Source organism: Amaranthus tricolor, chromosome 14, assembly GCF_026212465.1.
Source record: "Amaranthus tricolor cultivar Red isolate AtriRed21 chromosome 14, ASM2621246v1, whole genome shotgun sequence".
NCBI lineage: Eukaryota > Viridiplantae > Streptophyta > Magnoliopsida > Caryophyllales > Amaranthaceae > Amaranthus > Amaranthus tricolor.
Window position 1 is genome coordinate 4,753,213 of NC_080060.1, and position 26,639 is coordinate 4,779,851.

Below are 26,639 nucleotides of genomic sequence, written 5' to 3' on the forward strand. Positions count from 1 at the left end.
ATTGATAAAATTATAATTAGGCTGGTTAGGCTATGCGTCCCATATTAAGATGGTCTCATCCAAGAACAGTTGTTCAAAATATATTCACTATTAATTTTCTATAACTATTACTAAAACAAAACACGCTGATATCATTACTATTAATTATTGCTTACGTGTTACAAACTCAATAGCACTTTTTCTCTCTAAAACTTAATGATGATGCCATTGTTTTTATGACTAATATTTACATCTTTGATTTTATTACTTTCTAACTATAACTATAATATTATCCATATTGATTAATATTATATTTTTTCATATCATTTAAGTATTAGAAAATCATATATTTTATTTTATTTTATTAATTATTTATAAAATCTTATCAATGTTATTTATTAAATGAGTATTATTTAAGTGTATTGGATATTTTGAGATGATTAAAAGATAGTAATGTATTTTTATTAGGATTATTTTATTTATACTATTGGTTGCTTAAATGCAATGCATATTCTAATATGATTTAGATTGTGACTATCTTTATACAAGTCACTTATATTTTTTTATGTCAAACAAATTATTTTTTTGTTTAAACTTTTTATAGAATAATTTTACATAAATATTTATGTTAAAGTTGATTTTGAAGTATATTTTTAATAGTTGTATTACTTTATACAAATTAATGTAATATTTTTTTTGTTAGCATGAATTTGTATGTTATTTTTTATTAAAAATATTCATAATTTTGTATTGTATACTTCATGTACGAATGAATTGTCAATTATGAACCCGACCCGCAAAAAGCGGGTTTTGAACAATTTTTTTAAATTTTGACCCGTTTAACCCGCTTTTTTAAACCCGCAAAAAGTGGGTCAAAAACGGGTCGGGTCGGGTTGGACCCGTCGAGTTTCAACCCTTAAATTAAAAGCTAAAACTTAAAAGAGAAAAAGCAAGTAGTAGCCGCTTCTTCTTCTTAGCCCTAAATCATTTCCGCTTCTTCTTCATCCTCAGCCGCTTCATCTTCATCCTCAACCTCAGGCGGCCTCAGCCCTAAATCTATGGGACGTCGAGCTTCAAGTAGTAGTCGCCGCCGCCCTCCGTTCCCATGAAAAGGGTATTCGCCATCACCTCTTGGACAATTCTTTTCTTCTTCATCATCTCCCACTCCTCAAGAAGGTAATTTGAAGTACCAATTTTATTTTTTTACTTGTTGACTTGTTACCAATTTCATTAGTTTTCTGCAATACTTGTTGACTGACGAGAAAGAAATGGGAATTGGGAGCAATGGGTTGCTGTTCTGATTTTGGGTATTACTGACAGTTAGTTTACTGTATTAGTTATTACCCATCTCAATTTTTGGGCTTTTCTCTTTCTTTTTACTTTTCTTATATAAGGTTTCAATCTCGATTTTTTAGGGTTTATGCTAATTTGGGGGTTTTTTATATAATTTTTCTGTTGATCTTTTGTGGATAGTTATTGAATTTAGCAAGCTTTGATTATTTCTTTTGACGATTATATGCTACTTACTTGATTGTTTTAAGGGTTTAGTGTGTTGATTGAATTGATTGTGTGATGGCTATTTTTGGGTATGTGATGAATTTTGGTACTTTCCTAATTTCATGGTTATTTGTGCTAGATTTTACATGGTGAATTGTTGGTATTTGATTAGGGTCTTCTGTTTAGTTCTCATTGTGATTGGAATTGAAAATTTATTGTTGATCAAATATTGGTGAATATTTTCATGTTCGTTGTGGTGCTCATGTGTTGAACTTGATTGTTCAAGATGGATTGCAATGTGTTAGTGATTCTTTGAGTAAAATTAGGCAATTGGTTAGACATTGGACTTCGTCAGAAGCTAGGAAAATGAAATTTGCTGAATGTGTTTCTGGAGTTGGTGTGGATTGTTCTAGAGGTCTTTTGTTGGATTGTCCAACGAGGTGGAATTCTACATTCATGATGATTCAAAGGGCTTTGGTATACAAAGTTGTTTTCTCTAGGTTAGGAAGATCGGATACATCAACTTCTACTTTAATTGAGGAAGAATGGTCTAGACTTGCGAAAATTTGTGATCTACTTAGGCCATTTGACCTTATTACCAAGCAATTTTCGGGAAGGAATTATCCAACAACAAACTTGTATTTGATGAATGTCTGGTCAATTGAGTCTCTCATATTGAGTTATTGTAATATTGAGGATGAGTCGATAAGCAATATGGCGAAGGGCATGAAGGCTAAATTTGATAAGTATTGGAAAAACTATAGCATGATTCTTTCCATGGCTGCCATTTTAGATCCTCGCTTAAAACTTCAATATGTGAAGTTTTGTTTTGTGCAATTAGATGGTAGAAGTGCTGAATATAAGACTGAGAAAGTGAAAGAAAGTCTCTTCAAGCTATTTGAAGAGTATTCACAAGTTGATATTTCTCCCCTTGGTTGTACTAGAGTTGGAAGCGGGAATGCAAGTCTTGTTTTATTCTTAACCTTTTGATATTATGTTGTACTTAAATTTGTTATTCAATAATTATTAATAGAAGTTCTCTTGTTTTGTAGGCGTTTTCATCTTATGAGAATTCTTCTTCTCAAGGTAGAACACAACTAGATGACTACTTAGGTGAGCATAAATTGGATCCTTTGTCGGATTTGGATGTTCTTGGTTGGTGGAAGGATAATGCTAAAAGGTTTCCACAAGTTGCAAGTATGGCAAGAGATTTGTTAAGTATTCCAATTACTACTGTTGCTTCCGAGTCGAGTTTTAGCTTGAGAAGTAGGATACTAACAAAATGGAGAGCTTCCTTACTACCGTCTACCGGAGAGTGCCGAGACTTTGGTCACAACCCGAAGTTGGCTATATAAATATGATGTTGAAAAAGGTAAATTGTCTTTCTTTTTTTACATTTTGAGAAATAAAGAGATTCATAGCTAATTAAATAGTTCATTTTTTATTTGTGTGAAGATAACAATTCTCTTGAAGACGGTGTTGAAATTCCGATTTTGCGGGATCCAAACAAAGAACCTCAAGTTATCGGCGTAGAAGAAAGCGGAGTTGAAATTCTTGAAGATGATGATTTTTAGTAAATGTTGTCTTAGATTATTAAATAGTAGACTATGAACAAGTTTATTAAATTCTAATTGTCATACTTTGTTGAAGTAATTTTATTTTCTGTTTCATGCAACTTTTGATATGTACTCTATATAAATTACAATTTTATCGTAATAGGTACATATTAATATATTATCGTAATAGGTATATATTAATATATTATCATTGACGTAAATTATTTTTTCAAAAAAGTGCAAAACCCGTTGGGTCAACTCGAACCCGACAACTTAGGGTCTTAAACAAGGTAGTCAAAACCCGAAACCGTAATTTTTTAAACCCGTTCAACCCGAACCCGAAAATATTTTTATACAACCCGACCCGTCCGACCTGTTTGACAGGTCTATGTACGATCTATTTGCTCTTCTATTCAAAATAAACAAATAGAAGTATAAATATAATTATATAAAAAATGTAACAAAATTTTTGTCATTTGTTGTGATTTATTTGTCATTAAGTAAATATCATAGGTGCACAATGCGAAGTATGATATAAATCATACAATGTATGTAATGTATATAACTATTCAGAGTGAAATGAGATTTAAGCATAATGTAAAATTTATTTCCTAAAATTTAAATTTCTTAAATGATACAAATATATCGGAAAATTTAATAAAACCGTGCATCGCACGGGCACTGTCTAGTTATGTGATTATATCAGAATACACCCAACTAGTCTATTGGCATTGTTTGCTTACATTGTTGTTTCCTTTTTAATTATAAATAAATAAATATAGATGAATATAGATACAAGTATGAATTAGATAAATTTATAAAGTTCTCCTTCCCCTCTTATTCCCTTCTTTAAGAGCTTGTAGTCACCATTGTTGAACCTTAAAAACGTAAACTTTTTCTTCCCTAATTACATTTTACATTTGAAAATCTTGGGAAATTGGAAAGGACAAGTGGCATGTGAAGACCTTTCGTTAATCCCAATATTCTTTTTCACTAATTCATTAATTCACTAGTATTAATATAATTCAATTTTTTCCTTTGCCTCCGGAGTCTTTTCTTTAGGGGTGGTAAGTGGTTCAACAATCTATCTTTCTTTGAGCATTTTATTCTATTGTGTGTTGTTGACCTACACATAATACATGTTACTGTCACTCCACGCTTTATTAATTTTTCAGGCGTTTTTAGATCTTTAAATGAACGCTTTATCATATTTTTTTTAGATCTTTCAGATTTAATACAATGGGAGAAATTTAATTTATATTGTTATTTGATCTCAAGTATTATGTGTTTTCTTGATATTTTAATTCAGATTTTAATGTTAAATACGTATGACATATAATTCTTTTTATTAATAATTTAATTTTAATTTTAAAAATAATTATATTTATCAAAAAAAAAGATCATTGAAATAAAATAACATTATCTAACCTAAGCTCATATTATTATTAAGTTTATAGATAAATTTTCTTAATAAAATTATAATAAATTAAATAAATTTTTATTAGCATTACCACCATTTAATTAATATACTATCCAAACCAACTACTCATAATATAAGTGTTGGTTTTTTAACTTTTAAGCAAAGCTTAGAGCCGTGAAAGTCAGAATAAACGTAAAGCGCCTACCGGCTACAGCCAAGCTACAGCTAGCGTCGCGGCTTCCCTCGTAGGAGTTTTGTTGAATCTCGTCTGCTTACCGGCTCCAGGCAAAGGGATCGGCTCCATCCTGCCAGCTGGCTTAGATCCGGCGGCTAAGCCTCCCCTTTTCCCGCTTCTCCATTTTTGTAGTCAATATTCGGTGCTCTTTCTTTGTTTTCCTCTCAGTTCTTCCCTTTCCTTCTTCATTTTTGTTGAATTTTTATTTGACTAAACTAATTAATTACCTGTGCTATTTCTTTGTTTGATTTAAACTTTTATGGAGATATTCAATTGCAGTTTATTAGATTCATTTTACTGTTTATTTTAATTGAATCCAAATTTTGTACATGTTATGAAACGTTTATAGTTAAGAATTTACTGTTTTGATTTAGGGCCAATATCTAATGATATATGAATGGGTGTTTGTTTAAGTTTAGCTACTGCTTTTATACTTATTACTTTGCATTTGTGATTTGTATATATGGCTTTGAGATATCAAACTCCATACTTACTCCAGGCTATGTTGGGTTGGAATTTTCATATATTTGAGTTTTCTAACAAGTTCTCCTTCTAATTACTTCTAACAACAACAATAATAATAATAATAATAATAATAATAATTTTATTATTATTATTATTATTATTATTATTTGTTGTTAATGGTTACTCAAGCTAGCAAGCACCATTTAAAAAGATGAGTACGGGTCAAAGAGGAGGTCCGCGGGGTCGCGGAGTGCGTTCTGTCTCCATTTCGCAGCTCGCGTAGTTGTACACGGCTCGCGAAATGGCAGTTTCTTTTCACGGGAAGTGTCTTTTGGGACGATTACCTTTATTTGTGGTCGGTTATTTGTGGATACTTAGACCCCTAATTGTCTTTTAAGATGGTTTTATTATATATACCCCATCATGTTAGTACTAGGGGATTATGATTCACAAATTGGGAGAGATCACAAAAGAGCCATTATAATTTGTGAGTGTGATTGTAATTCATCTTGTAAATTCTTTGCGATCACAGTGAAATTATTTGTTCTCGGTGCCGGTGGACGTAGCTATCACATTGATAGTGTACCACGTTAAATATCTTGTGTCATTTTTTTATTGTTTGCATTGAATTTCTTATTGTTTCATTATTGTTCATCGACCTTGCTTCCGCTGTCGCACAACACTATTATTATTATTATTATTATTATTATTATTATTATTATTATTATTATTATTATGTTTAAAAAATATGGCATAAAAATACCTAATTCTAAATTATAATGTGGTTGAAAACTAAATAGAGAAACAATTTAAATCGGAGTGAAATACCCAACTCGTTTTGATACAATTAGGATGAGGCAAGGGATCACGTTTGTACTTTGTACAGTCTTACCATTAATGTCGAGAAACTAACTCAACCAAAAACTTAAAGGCGGTGGTTGAAACCAATAACAACTAATTGGGTGTAGGATGCCCATGAAATAGGATGATTGGCGAACTTATGAGTGTCACTGGGGTTCAATCTGAATCCAATTTGCAATAGTAGCAGTAATTACACCCATGAAATATAATAGTTGCTCAACTTATGTGGGCTGTGGGATAATTTGAATGTTCATAAGATGTTTTTGAGCTTGCTAAAAGTCTTTCTGCGTGTACAAGTAAAGCATTCACTAATGCGATGGATAACGGATTTTATATGGGTAAGGGTTTGCTTTGATTTGGAGCTGCAATTTTTTTTTACTCTGGGTGTGTTTGGTAAATGACTTTTTGGTTGACTTTTAGCTTTTTGGTCGGTCAAATAGGCAAAAAAAGTGGGTTTCGTGAATGATTTATAAGCCACTTGGAAACCCATCTTTAAGACAAAACTAAAAAGCTAATTGAGTAGTTTTTTCATTGATTTTTAGTTTTTTGACATACTTTTTCTCTTATAACAACTTATTTTTCACAAATATCTCTATAAAAGCTAAACAGGTGGCAAACTAGTGAAACTGACCCTTTGATGTGTGGTGGACTTAAACATGACTTGCTGAACCTATACATCTAAACTGCTTTTATCCATGTTTGGTGGACCGCTAGAGGAATTAGAAAAGCTCGTTTTTGTAATTTATAGCTATGCAAATTAAGTTTGGGAATCAAATATACATGTACGCTTTTTATGGATTGGAAATGCTTGACTTAATTCTCTTGTAGAAACTAATTTACAAATGATGCTATACAGATCCGTTGCAGTTGTTAGCATCATGATTTTATAAGATATACAACACTGTAGGAGAGACTTCTTTCCATGAGAAAGTGAAAGATAAACAATGTCAATGCTTTACTGCAAAGTTGATTTGTAGTCATGCAGCCTTGTTGAGTGTTAGAGATGGGCTATTTGCTGGGGACAGAGGTGGAATGGTAGCAGCCTTGTTAGGTAGAAAATAGAGTCATGAGAAATCATACTTTTGTCTTATTTCAAGTAGTCAAAGAATTATTTGTGCCGTATTGACTTGCCTTTCATGTCTGTGTAGATAGAGCGTAAATCTGTGATGAATATGGGAATTATTCCAAACATAGATTCAGTTAACGTGTCGTTGAGTTCTTTAGAGAAAGAAAATGATGTTCCATCATCAAAACCACGGAAGAAAACTATGACATCAATATACCTCAAATATTTTGAGACTGCTCCAGATGGGAAGAGTCGCAGGTGCAAGTTTTGTGGACAGACCTATTCCATTGCAACAGCAACAGGTAATTTCCTTCCCTATATTGTCTCTGTCTGTAGGAGAACGTCATAATTGTAATAAGACTATTGATTTTGAATGATTTTTCTGCTTTACGATACTAAAATTACAGTCTAGGTTTCTTATTTTGGGTTCACGGCTTACAATTTGGTCTGGTTTTTGAAACTTATGTTTTTATTACTTGAGAAATGCAATCTTTCAGAGTGCTATTGGTTGAATTGGGTTACTTATGTGTTCATTTGCAACTCGCATTCTATCATTAACGACTAACAATATCTTTGCCATTTGCAGAACAATTATACCAAAGTAAGGAAAAATTAACACAAGTTATTGGTCCTATTATAAATGATTTAATTTGCATCTCATGGCCTTTGTGATTTATTGACTAGTTGGAAACTAGATTTTTACAAATGAGTTCAGTAAACTTAATTCTGAATCATCAAATTTCTACTGATGCTGAAGGTTTTTAATTACTTATAATGCAATGGTACATCCCAATATGCTAAATCATAGGAGGTGTCAAAGAAAGGGCATTTATTGATTAGAGTTAACTCTTAAATTCACCATATGTGCATATGGTTGATAATGAACATAGATACATATAGAATATATCATAGAAAAATTAAACAGGGAATATTTAATGAGAATGTAGCAAACTTGGTTGTTTATACAAGAAAGAAGTGGGAACATGTAATAACAACAAGAAATTAAGTATTATCCACTTTAAGAAATAGTTAAATTATAGTAAAACAAGATGTCTTCCTTGGATGATGATGTAGTGTTTTTATATTTTCAATGGTAATTCATGTCTTCCCTGGATGGTTATTCATTTGCTTATACTATAAATTAATAAAGATAAATAGGTTATGATGATCTTGTTATATGGTAGAGGTGCCTTCCATATTCTTTATATGATCATGTTCTGACTCAATTAATGAATACAATGTTATTTTAATATTAAAAATTGAATTGAAAGATAAAAGACCGCAAACTGGGATTGACTAGACCGTTCAAGGGTAATAAGGATTTGGTCTTGTTCGGAAAAAATTTCAAATAGTAGTATACGGTTTGGTCTATTTTAATTGCTAAATTGCACCAAACCGGACCATGTGCCACCCTCATTGTTGAGTAAAAAAGTTTTGGCTGGATGATAGAGTTCTAGAGTGTTTGACCGCTGTTGCTTCCTCCTTTGAATCTTTAATCAAGTATCATGGTATTCTTCGAAATTAAGTGTATTCTTTTTTTTAATCCTCTTAGGTCTTATTAACCGTTTTCTTCCTTTTATTGGAAAGCAGTTATCTTTTACAGTTACCTTAGTCATTACAGTTGATTTGTTCTTAGGTAGTTACATTAGAGGCACTTACCCATGTTCGTAACAGTTACTACCCATGTTTGTAGCAGTTACTACAATGCTCATGTATTTATACAATATGCTTCAATGAGAATAAAGAAAGATCAGAATTTTTACACAAAAAAAAAAAACACAATCAGATATTGTCAAATTATCATGGTATCAGAGCCCTAGGGTTCGAATCCGGACAGGCATCATCATCTACCTGTTCTTACCTCAAAATGGCTGATTCATCAGAAAACCAAACACACCAAACCTTAATGTCCATGGAACAAATGGAACAAATGTTCCAGATGTTCCAGAAAATTAACAATTCAACTCACCAAACAGAAACCCCAACATCAATCAAAATTTCAGAAAAACTCACATACCACAATTATACAAAATGGTGCAAATTGATGCACGTTGCCATTGGAGGCCGGGGGCGGCTCAATCACATCACTGCCAGACCCCCACCATTATCAGATCCCAATTATAACCAATGGGCACAAAAAGATGCAATGGTTATCGCATGGATAATCGAAAACATAGACGGAGATATCGTTAATCAATTTCTGGACTACACAACAGCACACAGCCTATGGCAAGGTATTGAAGGCCTCTTAGGATGTGGTAGGGATGAACTACAAATCTTTGATTTGAGTTCTAAGGCAGCAACCTTGAAACAAAACCATGATACTATTGAAGTTTACTATGGTAAGCTTAACATGTTGTGGAAAGAAATAGATCGAAGAATGCCAAATCCGATGAATTGTCCACAGGATATAACAGAGTTCAACAAATACATCCAAAGACAAAGGCTATACCAATTTCTCACCGGAATTAGTGACGATCTAGACAAAGAGAGAAGGGACATATTAAACAGTGAACCATTACCGGCGGTGGAAACGGCATATGCAACAATCAGACGAGAGGTCACACGCCGGCAAATCATGACCGGCGTCTCATCACCGGGAACGAATCCCTCAGAGATTGGCTCAGGTCTCTCCACGAGAAACAAACCCTTCCAAAGAATCCGAGAAGATGATGACCGGAGAAAACTCCGATGCACCCACTGTGGGGGTTCTAGGCATACCAAGGAGGGGTGCTTCAAACTTGTGGGATATCCTGAGTGGTGGGACGATCTACAGAGGAGGAGAGCCGCCACCAAGGCACCGGCTAACCGGACCGGCGGCAAGGCTAATCTCAGTGCCACAGATCAGCCAACATCATTTCAAAAGTCAGATGACCAAGAAGAATGGCGCACAGAGGAAGGAGAAGCAAAGATAGTTTCAGAGAATAAGAATGGTGAGAAACAGGAAGAAGAGAGAGAAAGGAGAGCCGTCAGCCAAAGGGAAGGGAAAGGGAGAATCAAAAATCCCCAACCCTACCTCCCTTTTTATAGCCCCAGTCCATCCCCTTTTAAAACCTTACCCTCCTCCTCTTCCCAAACCGGCCCAGGCCCAAGTCAATTCCTCAAACCCGATTCCCATTCCAGCCCAAACACCATCACTCCTAAGTGCCTTCTTGGACATTCAAACAACTCTCAATGGATCTTTGATTGTGGGGCCACCGATACGATGACATTCGATCCCAATGATTTTATATACACCCATCCTATTAACCGAACCCACATCCAAACTGCTAATGGGGAACGTGTACCGGTTGCCAAGGCTGGAGCTGTCAACATCTCTTCCTCCCTTCATCTCAAAAATTGCCTGCTCATCCCAAATTTGTCTCATAAATTATTGTCGGTCAGTCAGTTGACGAAGGACTTAAATTGTACTGTGTTTTTAACCTCTGATCATTGTGTTGTACAGGATGCTCGGACAGGGAAGATCATTGGGCGTGGTACTGAACGAGGTGGCCTATACTATGTTGATGCGGTAATTCAAAAAGGTGGTGCAATGCTTGCTCATGGATCTCCTGCTCACCAATTGCGAACTTGGCATCGGCGTTTGGGTCACCCATCCTTAGGTTATCTACACCAACTCTTTCCTTCTCTGAAGAACATTGCATCTCTAGATTGTGAAACTTGTATCTTAGCAAAGAGTCATAAACAGTCCTATTTCCCTAGAAATACTCGTGCTCCCAAACCCTTTGATATAGTACATTCCGATGTATGGGGCCCAGCTCCACATACTGACAATCATGGTTTTTCCTATTTTGTGTTATTTATTGACGACTATTCTCGAATGTGTTGGGTTTATTTTCTAAAGCACAAATCTGAGGTTTTTAATGTATTTGTCAAATTCTATAACATGATTCTTACTCAGTTCCATGCAAAACTAAAAATTCTTCGCTCGGATAATGGGGGTGAATATATCTCATTGGCAATGAAACAATTCTTTCTAGACCATGGCCTTATCCACCAAACTTCCTGCCCCGACACCCCACAACAAAATGGGGTGGCTGAACGTAAGAACCGTACTCTCCTTGAGGTAGCACGGGGTCTAATGTTTGAGACTCATGTGCCGGTATATTTTTGGCCCGAAGCTATTGCTACTGCTACCTATCTTACCAACCGCCTCCCTACAAAAACCCTCCAATTCCAGACTCCTCTTGCTACACTTCATTCGTATACTCCTGTTCCCTCATCTCACTCCCTTCCTCCTAGAGTCTTTGGGTGTGTTGTGTATGTCCACCTTCCACCACGCACTAGAAATAAGTTTGAACCCCGGGCAGTACGATGTGTCTTTCTTGGGTATGGCACTACACAGAAGGGCTATCGATGTTATGATCCTATCCATCACAAGCTTTATACCACCATGGACTGTGATTTCCTTGAACACCACTGTTACTATCCCCAACCTCGATCTCAGGGGGAGAGTATGAGTGAGGATCTTAGTTGGTTGACTCATCCCTTGGCTGACAGTCGAGATCCCAAGGAGCAAGTCGGCACTACCATCGATACTGCTACTGACATTGCTACTGAATCACCTCCTCAGACTACCCCAGTCCCAGTCCCTGAGCATCCAGCCGAACAAGAGGTAACACCAAGTCCTACTGCTCCTTTCATTGATGTATCCACTGACTCTATTGTGCCAAATAGTATTGTTGTTCCAAGGGAATCTAGTTTGCCCCCTCGAAGTACAAGAGGAATACCCCCAAAGAGATATGATCCTGAATATGAATCCCGGAGATCCCGATATCCTACCAATAGACCAGGTGATGGACAACTATTACAAACAGCAGTTGCCTTCAATGCATCTCTCTACTCCAGTGTCATTCCGAAAAACATTGAAGAAGCCCTCCAAGAACCAAAGTGGAAGCAAGCTATGGATGAAGAGATCATGGCTCTCCAGAAAAACCGAACGTGGGAAAAGTGCAGATTACCAGGTGATAAGAAGACGGTTGACTGTAAATGGGTGTTTTCAGTCAAGTATCATGCTGATGGATCCATTGAGCGGTATAAAGCTAGGCTTGTTGCGAAAGGATATACACAAACTTATGGGGTAGACTACTCTGAAACATTCTCACCTGTAGCGAAAATTGATACCATTCGAGTTCTCTTCTCAGTAGCAGCAAACAAAGATTGGCCTTTGTTTCAATTTGATGTGAAGAACGCCTTTTTACATGGAGAAATTGAAGAAGAGGTATACATGAAGCCACCACCAGGGTATTCAAATAAGTATAGCCAAGGAGAAGGGTGTCGACTTAAGAGAGCTCTATACGGCTTAAAACAATCTCCTAGAGCATGGTTTGGGAGATTCACTGCAGCAATGAAGAAATTTGGCTACAAACAGAGCAACTCAGATCATACTCTATTTCTCAGGCGAAGTGGAAAACAGATTACATGCCTCGTGATTTATGTCGATGATATGGTTATTACCGGAAATGACTTCAAGGAAATTGATCGTCTTAGGAGGAAATTATTCCAAGAATTCGAGATGAAGGATTTAGGGCAACTAAAATACTTCCTAGGAATAGAAGTCCTGAGATCAAGGAAGGGATTATTCATCAATCAGAGGAAATACATTCTAGATCTCTTAGCAGAAGCAGGTATGTTAGATTGCAAGCCAGCAGATACTCCTATGGTAGCTAATCATGGTCTACGTATTGTTGAAGGTGCAGAAGCAACAGATCAAGATCGTTATAGACGGACAGTGGGAAAATTAATCTACCTATCCCACACAAGACCAGATATTGCGTACGCAGTAGGAATTGTAAGCAAGTTTATGCATCGACCTCAAGAAGAACACATGGCAGCAGTCCTGAGGATCCTGAGATACTTAAAGGGAACTAGCAACAAAGGAGTCTTCTACGCGAAGAATGGCAACCTTGACCTTATTGGTTACACGGATGCTGATTGGGCTGGTGATCGGGATGACAGGAAGTCAACCTCGGGGTATTTTACTCTTGTAGGGGGCAATCTAGTCACCTGGAGAAGCAAGAAACAGAAGGTAGTTGCTTTGTCTAGTGCTGAAGCAGAATTCAGGGGAATAGCAAAAGGAATTACGGAGATTCTATGGATTAGAAAACTCCTAGGAGAGTTAGGCTTTGTTCAGGGACAGACAAGTCCTTTATATTGTGATAACAAGGCAGCAATAAGTATCTCCGAAAATCCAGTGCAGCATGACCGAACAAAACACGTGGAGATTGATCGACACTTTATCAAGGAGAAACTAGAAAGTAAAGTCATCAGCCTTCCATTTGTTAGATCCGCAGGCCAACTAGCCGATATTCTCACAAAAGCAGTCTCATCTCAGATCTTCAATAGCACATTAAGCAAGTTAGGCTTTGGTGATCCCACGACCTAACTTGAGGGGGAGTATTGGAAAGCAGTTATCTTTTACAGTTACCTTAGTCATTACAGTTGATTTGTTCTTAGGTAGTTACATTAGAGGCACTTACCCATGTTCGTAACAGTTACTACCCATGTTTGTAGCAGTTACTACAATGCTCATGTATTTATACAATATGCTTCAATGAGAATAAAGAAAGATCAGAATTTTTACACAAAAAAAAAAAACACAATCAGATATTGTCAAATTATCACCTTTCTCTTATTTCTTTTCATAAAAAAAATGATGGCAAGATATTCATTTGTTATTATGTAATTGGTGGTCGTGTGTTGTATTTCTCGAAAAGTTCACTCAAGTCTCAATGTAATGTTACTATATTTCTCTGTTATTGATTTATTTGATTTGCTTGGTGGTTGCCCCTTGTTGCTTTGTACCCTTTTGTTGTACATAGCTTTGGCAAAGTCAAAATTTTCCTTTAACAATTTAATAATTTCATCCTTAGCTTTATAAAGGGCCATGTTTTTATTTTCACTCAAAGCCCCAAAAATGTCCGAGACGACCCTGCTTGTTGACGTCAGTCATGTGCTCAAAAAATTCATTTGTTTTGAGTAGTTGATTTATCATGAATGAGCAACTATTGAATATTAAACGCAAAATCACTGAATAAAACCCCTCTTATTCTTATTCTGAAGGAAATCTGGGAAGACATCTTGGTAGTCGACATCCTGGTTACAATAATCCTGACGAACCTGTCCCAAGTGCTGCTCCGCAGAACAATTCCAGTGTTTTAAAAAAGCACCATTCTGAAGTCAAAGCACCGACATTAGATCTTGAACACCTGAATTGGCTGCTTACTAAGTGGCTATCTTCATCTTCTTTAACTCCCTCAATCTTAGAGGACACCTGGCTGTTGAACGCCTTCAAATTTTCCAACCCTTCCGTGCAGATATGGTCTAAAGTGAAGGTTGAGGGTGTTTTATGTGAGGTCTTTAGGAGTATGCAAGAAGATGTTCTTATCACTTTGCAACAAGTGTCCTCTAAGGTTGCTGTTGCACTTGAGTTCTGGACTTCTTATGAACAAATTTATTATATGAGTGTTACATGCCATTGGATTGATGACAGCTGGAGTTTCCAAAAGGTTCTTCTCGATATTTGCCGCATACCTTATCCGTGTGGTGGTGCTGAGATTTATCATGCTTTGGTCAAGGTCTTAAAGATGTGTAATATTGATGGAAAACTCTTGGCTTGCACACATGATAATAGCCAGAGTGCGATGCATGCATGCCACAAACTTAAAGAAGATATGGATGCTCATAAGGTGGGACCTTTCTGCTATATCCCCTGTGCAGCTCAGACACTAAACATGGTGATAGAAGATGGTTTAAGAACCACAAAACAAATAATCTCTAAAGTTAGGGAGTTTGTTATAGAGATGAATGCTTCCCCTGTAATAATGGAGGATTTTATGCAATTAACAACAGCTTATCAAGAAGGCATCTGGAGATTCCCCCTGGACACTTCAGCTCGTTGGAATGGACATTATCAGATGATTGACATCGTTCGCAAGGTGAGCATCTTATAAATGAATTCGTTTTTAATTTAGATGCCAATAAAAAGGAGATTGATAGTCATAGTGTGGTAGTCGGACATCAAATACGTACGCATAAAGATTGCTGGAGTAATAACTGTTGCACACTTTATGCATTATGTAATGTGAATGTCTTCACACAAGAAGTTCCAAACTTAATCTGTCTGTCGAGGGAAATTGGACTGCTTTTATTGTCTTGCAATTTTTGGGACGTTGCTTGTGTTCATAAAAGCCTAGTAAGTCGTATATGTTGTCGTCACATCTTTTCTTCCTCTATTTTGGGTGGTTTCACGAGGTGGGTGTTTGCTAATCGTTTAGCGAAAAGGCGATTGCTTTCACTATGTCATCTTGGTATTCTCTTGTTTGTTATTTCATTAGCGAAATGCTGTCATTGTGCAGGCAAGCAAATCAATGGACGGGGTTGTATTAAAGCATGAAGATTCACTAGGTAACGAAATGCTGCTGAATTCCGCCGAGAAAAATGCCGTTACTCTTGTGCATGGATACCTGGAAGCCTTCTATAAGACCACAAACGACATATGTGCAAACAATGCTCCCACCGTAGGCCTAGTATTATTTTTCATGGATCATATTTCTGAAACGATTGCAGCGTGCAAAGATTCGTGCCACTATCCGGATTGGCTAAAGAGTGCAGCCGAGGAAATGTTTCTGAAATGCAGCAGTTACCATGATCAGGTTTCTAATATATTTACTTACATGGCTGCAATTCTCGATCCTCGTATCAAAGTAGAACTCATTCCAGACATTCTGAACTCGGAAAACAATTTGGAGGAGGCGAGAAACCATTTCCTTAGAAATTACTCGACAAATCACTTTTCGTCTATGAACAACTTATATGGTGCCTCAGAGAACGAAGAAAGTGGTGGCCTATCGTTTGCAGAGGAAATTGCCCGAAAAAAACGAAGGGCAAGCATGACTGCTGTAACTGACGAGCTTACTCAATATCTGTCGGAGCCTCCAGCTCCGATAACAACAGATATTTTGGAATGGTGGAAAGTGAGTGGTGCACGTTATCCACAACTGTCCCTTATGGCCCGAGACTTCTTGTCCATGCAGGCAACTTCTGTGGCACCGGAAGAATTGTTTTCGAGCAAAGCAGACGAGGTGGACAGACAACGGTTTGGTTTGTCGATTTCAACTGCACAGTCTTTACTTTGCGTGAAGTCATGGACTGACGCTGGGATCGCGTTGAAATACAGATCGACTGAAATCGACTGTCAAAGGATTATGGAATTGGCTGCTGAAACAACTGTCAAAAACAATACGAGTTCGGACAAGAAACAAAGATTACAGAGTATCTAAATAACACAAGCTCAAATGTTTTCTCCAGTCGATCATATACTGGTAACTGGTGAATGATAACTGGTAAACGACAACTGGTAATTGGTAAAATGTTGTAAGAAAGCTTGATATACTGCATTGATGTATATACATAATAGAAATGGTATTTAACAATCTATTACTCCAAACAATTGTCCAAAAATTTGACTCACATGAGCATTCAACCAATATATACAATATACTTCCCAAATATATCAAAAAAAATACAATTGTCCAAAAATCATTTAGGCATAGTGTTTCAAAATTATAATGAGTATGTTGTTTTTCAATAAATAAATTCAAAGGTACATGCTACAAGGCATGTTCAATGTCATATATATATATATATATATATATATATAAGCTATTATGTCATTTCAACAAATGCCACTAGATTCAGTGTCACAAAATTATTAGCAAAATTTAGTGATTATGCTAGAAAATGTCATTAAAAACTCATTTACAAATCATAACCATCGCCACTCAATTTCACAATGCCATGTTTTCACTAATTATGTGACAAATTAATTATTTCAAATACGATTATAGTCACTATACTCATCATATCATATTATAATTCTAATCATAATAATAAAAAAAGCTTTCAAAAAAAGAGTTTGGAAAAACATTCGTCATATTCCCACTTTCCCTTTATTGAAAAATTAGCAGGTTCATCTATATAATATATTATTTTCGTTTTAAAATGTTGGTTAAGTTGATGTCTTATATGATAATTAATAAAGTAATTATGGGACATTTTACTTCAAATTTTATATTGGAATTTGAATTAGCAATTGATTTTGGTATGAGATTTATTAATTATAATTTTTTTTATTTAGGTAAGCTTTAATTAAGATACTTTTAATATTCTTGCAATCCTACATTAACATAGTAGACGCATAGTAGACCACTGAAATTGCTTTATTTATTTTATTTTATCAATAAATTAGAAAAACCTTTGATAAAAACAAAGATTTTACATGCAAGCAACACAAGAAAACACTCAAAATGAATTACTCAACGCATTGTAAAACGGAGGGAAGAAAATCAATCATCTTTCTCACTCAATTAGCTTCTTTTTATTCTAATCCGTCTCAATAACTATGCCTTATTTCTAATTAAATATGATCTTACTATTTTTATTCTTTATATCATTGAAGTTGATGGTAAAAGTAAAGTTATATATTTTAACACGCTTTAATATTTCACTTTAAACGAGTGATGATTGAGATTTAAATCCGTAGCCTTTTGTCATGCTGACTTCTAATATAAGTCAAAAAATCAACTCAATAAAAAATTTAAGCTGATAGTTAAAGTCATATAATATCTTATAAACTCTAACACTATCACTTATTTTTAAATACCCCATACTTTAACCAATATACCCAATTTATTAGTGTGTCAAAAGCTGATAACGGTAATTCCAGTAGAAGGCTACACGTGCTAGGTTGCATGTGTCTAAAACTCCCAAAACTACACACACCCATCATCCCACTCCCAACGTGTCATCCTCCTTCTTCTACATTACCTTCCCTTAATTAATCTTCTCTTCCTCTTTTTACAATAACAATAACAATAACAATAACAATAACAATGGCTTCCACAACCCATCCTTCCCAAACTCAACTAACCACCACCACACCACCACCACCACAACCACATTCCTTCCTACGCCGCCTCCAAAACACCTCCCCAAACTCAACCCTCCTCCTCGGCCTCCTCACCCTCGCCATCTCCGGCGGAATCCTCCTCCTCCTCACCGGAATAACCCTCACCGCCATTATTCTCGGCCTTATTTTCCTTTCCCCCATAATCGTCCTTTCCAGCCCCTTTTGGCTCCCTCTTTTTGTGTTCGTCTTTGTTCCCATTGTTGGTTTTCTATCCTTTTGTGGGTTCGCTTTCGCTGCCTTGGCGGCTTTTTCGTGGTTTTATCGTTATTTTAGGGGGCTTCACCCGCCCGGTTCGGACGGGTTAGATTATGCCAGAAACCGGATTGCGACGACGGCGAGAGAAGTGAAGGATTATGCTAGGGAATATGGAGGGTATCTTCATAGTAAAGTTAAAGATGCTGCTCCTGGGGCTTGAACCCACGACTTTTGATTATGTTGTTAACCAAATTAATTACATCGTAATTGTAATGTGATTATCGATTTTCTTTATTTGTTTTATTTTTATTTTTTTATTGTACTTTTATTTTATATACCTTAAAATCACTTTCTTTAATTTCTTTGTTGTTGAAATGTGCTGTTTATGATTTAATTTGCTTGAGCATGTGATTTATACTTTTGTAGAACGTTGGTGGGAGAAGTTAGAAGATATATGAAAAATAAACAATGTATTTTCGAATGACTACTTAGTATTTTATATGATACTTCCTCCGTTCTGATATTGTTTCTACTTACACTGTAGCTGATTGTTTACTTTATAGAGTATAGTATTTTATTATTTTTAATTAAAAAAGAAAAATGAAAAATAGGTTGTTAAGTTACTTTATAGAGTATAGTATAGTATTTTATTATAGAATATAGAGTAGGATAAAAATAGGGGTAGGTAGAACTTTAAATGATTGTTTTATTACTAAAAATTGAAATGTAGCAAGTAATATGAAATTGTCAAAAATAGAAAATATAGCGGGTATTATGAAACGGAGGACCTAAATAGGAAATAATAGGTAACTTGGTTGAGTCATGGTAAATAAAAAAGCTTTGTATTCTATTTTAGTTTTTTGATAAGACAAATTTAGACTATTTAGTTTTAATGATTTGATTTTGTTTAATTTGCTTACTCTTATTAAATAAATACCATTAAACTTATGTCAAATATATTTAGCTATAGATAATTATTGTTGGCTAGTTGTAATAAAGATTCTAAGTTATTTGATCATACAATACTCCATCCTCAAATCAGGACTTTTCTTGCTTTAACAACTAAGTGTACGTAACGTAAGTAGGTGGAGCCCAAAATGAATGTGTAGAGTTGACTTCAAATATTTTTTTAATTTTCACAAGTGATCCTATATTGAGAAAAAAAAAAAAAAGATTTATATTGGAAAAAACAAGAAAAAGAGCTACTATAACTTAATAGGCTATTCCATATATAATAGTTAATACTAGAAACTTATTCTATACACCTCTTTTATCCTTGTGAAAAATGTAATTTTCCTATCAGTAAAAAGAATTAATTTTATTTTTCCCCTTGCCTATTAAGAGTGTTCTCTAGTCCATTCACAAATAAAAAAATTTTAAGCTTCCTATTTAAATCAAATGTTATATTTCTCTTTTTTCATATTCATATTTATATTTTGATTCTGTAATTTTTTTTTCCTTATTTACGTTTTTGTAGGATTTAACTATTTATATAACTGTAATTAAATTGTGACTTTCCGTTCTCTCATATGGCCTCACATTCTTTTTTCTTAAAATGGTGTCGAATCAAAAATACAAAATATACACAATGAACCTTAATTTATTCTTCTTATATTACAACATCATTCATACATGATTAACATATTACTTCTCACTAATGGTAATTTATTAGTACTAACTAATACTTAATAAACTAGCTCACTAAATAGAGTACACTCGGCTATCTTCCTTTTCATTTGGAATAGCTTAAAAAATGCCAATAAAGAGAGAAAAAAAATTAAAATTTTCTGGCGTGATAATTAAACCCTTATCACAACTAATAAAAGTGAAAATTTTCAACCGTTAAACTAAAATAAAATTCTCATGATACATCTTACTAATTGCCAACCTACAACTTATTTAACTAACTCTTTTTTTTTTTCTATTAAAAAAACATACTTTATTTTACTAATTAAACTACTCTTTTTATTTATCTCTATTTTAAAAAACATACTTTTTTAACTAATCAAACTTACTCTTTTAATTTATTTCTATTTAAAAAACATACTTTTTTATTTGGGGTAAGTTGAGTTACATGCAAGCTGAAAAAGCAAGAGGAAAAGAGAAAATTTATCTTCTTAAACGATAAATATCGCATTATTATCAAAAAGCTTTCAACCCCCAACTCAATCAATAAATTCTTAAAAAAAAAAAAATCTTCCAAGATATTATATCTCAAAAACATTTGATTTGTATTATTTTTCAAAAAAAAAAAGGGGAACCTTTTGAGCAAAAGCATAGTTCATAGTAGTAGCCAAAATTGATACAATAATGATAAAAATAAGGGAGATGGTGAATATATATGTCTATCATCTTATAAAAGCAACTATATATACTCTCTATCTCTTTAAATTTAAAAATTCAAATATATAAAAAAAAATTTAGTTTTACATATAAATTTAAAATAGACAAAAAAAATATTCCCCTATCCCCTAAAATTGCTTCTCATGGGTTTGAACACAAAACAAGAAAAAAGAGAAAATTGATTACTTTCATATCATTTAATCAAGCAAACGTCCCACATTAAACAGACTAAAAGAGTATACGAAGCAAAATTCAGATAGAAAAGAGTATTATATTTTAGTAATTCTCAATGGTTGGATAATCATACCCCACAAAAAGACTTGAACGTGGGGATTTCATTGGAGGTTCAGACAATTTATTACCATTACAATCATAATAAATGACTCCTGAAAAATTCAAAGGCTCACATTTATCCCCCATCAAAATCGATCGTCTCCATAACCCGGCATCGCCGAAGCTTTGTTCGCCCAGTTCTTTGTTATTTCGGAGGATTAGCGTATTACACCCCGGCTTCATACTGACGAGCTTTTGTGAAGCTTTGCGCGTGTATTTGGCGCATAACAAAGCTAAAGCTGCTACCGATTCTAGTAGTCCAAGGGCTATTAGCTTTGATGTGCTCATTATTTGGTTTGATTTTTTGGGTTGGGTACCCATGATTTTTTTTTATTTTTTTTTTTTTGAGTTGGGTTGTAGGATGGGCTGACTTCTTGGAAGTATGAAGGGAATTATATATGGAGTTGGATTAAAATATTGAGTATTGAATGAATTATTGAGGTGTGTTTATATAGAGTGAGATGGATGGAAGGGAATGACTAATCACTAATGACTTATGACTAATGAGTGTGTGGGGTTGGGTGGGGTGGGTAAGTGAAGGGTTTAGTTATAATTTTGGGAATTCTAGATGTTAGACCCTCAATTTTTTTACTTTGCCACAAATGTTTTATGGAATTCATGTGGTGACTAGGGGTGTTTAATAGGCTGGACTCTCGTTTTCAGTTCTTATTCAACCTGTTTTTAAAAGCGTTTTGTAAGGGTCGAGCTGAAAACGGGCTCTATTACTATTAAAGTGGAGCAGATTGTAAAAGGGTTTAAAGAAGGTTGAGAACGGATCTTTGTAAATTTAAAATGTGCTTTACTAATATACAGCTAACACTTGCTGAGAATACCACATTTCTGAGAAAATACGACACTTTACTGACTGCTGCTGGATTCTAGTTGTATAGAAGTTATTAATGTATATGATAGTAATCCTAGGTAGTTAGTTAATCAGTTAGTTTGTTAGCCAATTGTACAAATAAATAGCTTTTCTATTTTTTTGTTTTTTCCCTCTTCTTAGCTTTTCTTTTCCTCTCTCTATTTTCCTATATAAAGATCCTTCATCCTCTCCTATAATTTAAGATTGGATATACAAAATAAAATTTGTAACAGCATGAATCACCCTATTTTCTTATTTTGTCGGCTGATCAAGTTTAGCCAACACTTGTATAATAGTTTTAAATCGTAGGTAAGGTCGCAGAATCTAATACGTCCCTAAAAAGTGAACAAGTAAGATAAACCAGTCGGGTCGAGCTGGATTGGGCTTAATGGGTCTGGCCTGTTTAAAGTCCGCTTTCTATCTTGCAAGGCCCTCCCCGTTTCTACTAGAGCCCGACCCAGCCCTTATCCGATGTTAAGCTTTTGGTTAAATTAAGTAGTTATTTTGACTGAATTTAAAAACATGTGGTCAATTAGGGTGATCACGATGTTTGTTTTTTGAAAACAATGTCGTTATGTTGGCTAAAACTAGTGTAAAGTTAAAAAAAAACATTCCTTTTGTCTACCATGTGGAAAAATCAAAAATCAAGGTTACCACGTGAATTAAAAAAGATTTGTCTACCATGCGAAAAAGTCAAAAATTCAGAATTACTATATGGAATTTTCCAATTTTTTATTTTAGTATGTTTTATAAGATTTTTTTTTAAAAAAATCTTTGATCATGCTAGTATTTTTTAATTGTCATTTGCACATGCAATTACCTTTTTATTTCTTTTTCTTCAATTTTTTAATATTTTCACTACATATAGTTGTAGCAAATGTTGATGGATGGAGCCTCGAGGGAATAATATGTTTTGCTCACCTTCTCTAGGTCGGCTATGTAGCATGAGTGACGGTTTAGGCCCGCTAGTTTGAGAGCCTAAAATGTTTTTTAATGTATACACTTTTTTAATTATATATTATAAATATATTATTTTTATTTAAAAGAGTAATATGCATTCACTATTAATACATATAAATAATAATAATAGTTATTCATTAACCATTATTTTTGGGTTAATGCACAGTATTGTTAGTAATTAATTGTTATTTTCTTTTTATGATAAAATTATTGAATTTAGGTAGTCAAGTACATATATTGTTAATAATTTATTATATCTTATTAGTTAATTGGATTAATAGCAAATTATTGTCTTGTTCAATCAGAAAAAAAAAATTAATACTCTCTCAAAGATATTGCATAAATATAGTTCATCTATAAGAATATTGTGCTTTGTAAGTCTTATTACGACTGCACATAGTTCGGTTTAATTTGATTTTGTTTGATACTATATTTAGACAAAATTAGAAATTACAAATTTTTAATTAAATCAAATCGTTTTAAAAATTAAGTCGAATATAATCGTTCTAAATTAGTTTGGTCTACTTTAATTTGATCTACAGTTTTTAATTTTTCAAAATTAAGAACAAACCATAAACTATTTTGTGTATAAAGCAAAATCATAATTTGAGATCATAAACCAGAGCAAACAATTAAATTATAGTTTGATCTGATTTAATTTGCGGTTTAGATCATATCATGTGCAACACTAATTCTTATATAGATAGTTATATCTCCCCTTTATTTTTTTCATTTGTTAGTGACACAATAGAACACGGCTCTTCTTCATACTTGTATTGATTCTTTGTTTCCACTTGTGAACACATCATCTTATAATTAATATATTGAGCACTTGATCAAGTTATTATAGTTATTTCGGTTTGTGGACAGGTGGTGCAATCTTTATGATTCCTAGCCACATAATCATTCATTTCTCTACTTTATTATACTCCATCTATTCAATTAAATTTGTCTTATTTTTATAATCTGTACTACTAAATTTACACTATTTTTGCTTTTTACCATGATTCGTATATTTATTTATTCTCATTTATACTTTCAACTATCATTCATGTATTTCTCCCAATATCTCATAATATTAATTTTTATATTTTTTTTTAGTTTTCCCGTCAAAGATAGAAGTACTTCAATGCTACCCAATATAGACTATAGTTAATGACTCGATAATTATCCAATCTTATACCTGAATTTGATTTGACACGACTTTAAAAATAGATTTATAATTATATAAAAAGTAACATGGACACAAGTTCGACTTTAAACCGATTCGAACACCTGATCCGAAATCAACCCGACGATCCGAATGAACAGCTCTATCTTGTACACATATTTTCTTTGCCTTTTATTTTTCCCTATATAAAGAAAATTTATATGCAACAATATTAATCATGTGTCTTTTGATTTTGCATTTATTTTCATTTTGAGTTGTTTTACTTATTTTAAATCATTTGAATTACATATTTAATCTCTCTTTAACATGATCCATATAATTTATTTTTTTTCTTATTTAATATGGAGTATCATATTTTTATAATTTTCTATACTTTTCTTAAAATAATTACATTTAAAAAAGATACATAAAAACAACAAAGATATTAATCAAAAGATGGTCTTTTCAAACACTTGACTAGTTGACTAGAATATAAGTCAACAAGGGCTACACAAGTATACAACGTCTTTCACAATCTAATTCGATGATGTTTTGTTGCTTTCTTAAATGGGATATATAGTCCATTCAATTATATTTGCTCCATAAAAGCTTTAGCTAATATTTATTATTTAAAATTAATTAATATATTGAAATTAATATATAAGGAAAATTATAATTAAATAAAATTTAAGTTTATTTAGTTTATTTTGTCAAACAAAAAACGTCCAAATTAACAAATTCTTTGGAACTTAAAATCTTCATGGCATTTAGGTACTAGTAAACGACCTTTAAAACAATTGTGGAAATCATTATCAAAATAAAAAAGAGCACAAAATAAGTAGGAAATCTAATATAGAAATTGGGTGCAAATTAAATGGAAAAGATAAAGTAATATTTGAATTGATTTTCGCTTAAAATTAGTTTTTCAATTGAATTAAAATCTTTTTACCAAAAATGGAATTTTGTCTCAGTTGAAAAGTAAGTACCACTTTTTAGAAAATATTCTGGATTCGTTTTTCACCTAGTCTTTTCCTTTATTGAGCCTACACTGTTATCTAAAAAAAATCTATTTATCAAATATTCTTTTGTTATTTAACTAAATAAAAAAATTAAAATCAAAATACAAGTAAAAAAGTAAATGAAAAAACTATTTACCAAATATATTCGATGATTTAGAACTTTGATGGGCTTGAACTTGATGGATTATCAAATGTGAATGGCCATAGATTCCCTATCATCAGCATTCATCAAGTTGCATCTATACATAAATATACTAATAAATCCCGATAGAGAATTTAAAAAGTAAATGTTGAAAAAAATCTCCAGCTACTAATTGCTATTGCTCCAACAAGAAGCTTTCCACTTGATTAAGAAAAGTCAGCTCAAAGGCGTAAGCTAATAATCCATTTAATAATGGGCGTTGACTAAACTATTTAAAGTGCTCCAATAATATGCCCTATTTTGTACACGTGTAATATGTTCCATTGTACAAATCTTTTAAAATAACATGCCTCAAATATTAGAACACACTATAATTTTAATAAGTTTTATTGTATGAATCATTTAAAAAATCTCATAGGAGTGTAAAGTGTTGAGGGGCGTTTAATAGCTGAGTGAGCCATTTTAGCTTATCTTGTTATAATTAGAGGGTTGAGTGGTCAAACCAGCTAATGTTAATGTTTGGTAAATTAGCTAATTGAAACAACTTATTGTTATGAATAAGTTGTTTTTGAACAAGTTGCTTATACACCAGCGTATTCACAATCAGCTGGTCAAATCAACCACTATACTCAATTTTCAACCGTTTGCCAAACACCCTCTTAACAACAATTAATAACTTTATGCATCTTATTTAAATCAACTGATTGTGCCTCAACATGTTTCTCAAATCAACTAAGTTACAAAAACTATTCATAATGAATCAACTAACATCTCTAACCAGCGAAAACAACTGAACACATTGAGTTACCAAACACTCCTATATCTTTAAAGTGGCCTTTTATCAAGGTAGGATCAACACTCTAACATCTCTAACCAGCTAAAAAATCTTAATAAATTAATTTACCAAACACTTTAATATCTTCACAAATTATTGTGAGAGACGGTCTTTCAAAGGGACCATTTTTAATTGGGCAGATCCATTTTATATTTTTCAAAATATTATAAGTAGGCATCAAAAATGATGTAAGTAGACATTTAAAATATTAAAAATAGGCATTAAGGATACGATAAGTAAACATTAAAAATAATATAAGTAAACATTAAAAATACAATAATACTAATAAATAAGTATTAATTGTTAATGAGTTGAGTTTGAAATAGTCTCTAAAGACACCTGCTGTAATGTCTTTATCTGGACCTTGGATTAAGAGGGTAGGGTCGGCACTCCTTGCGGCTTTGTAAGGCTATTTGATAAGCTCGGAAAAAGACTTTTGGTTTACGAACAACATGCTGCGTGCTTTGAATGGGCGTCGCACTCACGTCACGTTATATGTTTCATCGCTTCACAAATTGTAATTTCGGACAATGACACTTACCAATTTTTAAAAATCAACATGATTCAAATGGAATTATTCTAAACTTATATGTTCTCATAAGCTTTATACATTTATCCCCCATGTACTTTCAAATTGCATCTATAATTTCATTTTATTTATGTCTTATTTAGCATTATTTTCATTTTAATAGTAATCTTATTTTCTTTATTTTAATCTCAATTATAAATTTATTTTCACCGTTTATTTTATG

At 33.4% G+C, this 26,639-nt stretch overlaps 2 protein-coding genes and 1 long non-coding RNA gene across 5 annotated transcripts; all 3 read left to right on the top strand.

Moving 5' to 3' along the window:
* The first annotated feature begins 930 nt into the window (after positions 1-930).
* Positions 931-3,213, top strand: LOC130800445 (uncharacterized). Its single transcript, XR_009039419.1, has 3 exons — positions 931-1,155; positions 2,529-2,848; positions 2,932-3,213. It is a non-coding gene; the product is annotated as an uncharacterized LOC130800445 (long non-coding RNA).
* Positions 3,214-4,602: 1,389 nt separating this feature from the next.
* Positions 4,603-16,527, top strand: LOC130800446 (putative AC transposase). Of its 3 annotated transcripts, XM_057663972.1 has the most exons (6): positions 4,603-4,829; positions 6,870-7,064; positions 7,162-7,381; positions 10,525-10,681; positions 14,142-15,016; positions 15,437-16,527. In XM_057663972.1, the coding sequence occupies exons 3-6, from the start codon at positions 7,322-7,324 to the stop codon at positions 16,358-16,360; spliced, it is 2,016 nt and encodes a 671-aa protein (XP_057519955.1). In that variant the 5' UTR covers positions 4,603-4,829; positions 6,870-7,064; positions 7,162-7,321; the 3' UTR covers positions 16,361-16,527. The 3 variants fall into 3 exon arrangements, with proteins under 3 accessions (XP_057519955.1, XP_057519957.1, XP_057519954.1); XM_057663974.1 differs by lacking the exon at positions 10,525-10,681; XM_057663971.1 differs by lacking the exon at positions 10,525-10,681 and having other exon boundaries at positions 7,166-7,381.
* A 934-nt stretch (positions 16,528-17,461) lies between these two features.
* Positions 17,462-19,605, top strand: LOC130800447 (oleosin G-like). The gene has a single exon (XM_057663975.1). It carries the CDS (start codon positions 17,972-17,974, stop codon positions 18,461-18,463), a length of 492 nt encoding a protein of 163 aa, XP_057519958.1. The 5' UTR covers positions 17,462-17,971; the 3' UTR covers positions 18,464-19,605.
* Positions 19,606-26,639: the final 7,034 nt, after the last annotated feature.

Bases quoted from the DNA above. Each gene is read 5' to 3' on its own strand.
- LOC130800447 (XM_057663975.1), top strand. From the start codon at position 17,972: ATGGCTTCCACAACCCATCCTTCCCAAACTCAACTAACCACCACCACA.
- LOC130800446 (XM_057663971.1), top strand. The intron at 7,382-14,141 runs GTAATTTCCTTC...CTTATTCTGAAG, and splicing joins TTCCATTGCAACAGCAACAG to GAAATCTGGGAAGACATCTT. The intron at 15,017-15,436 runs GTGAGCATCTTA...GTCATTGTGCAG, and splicing joins TGATTGACATCGTTCGCAAG to GCAAGCAAATCAATGGACGG.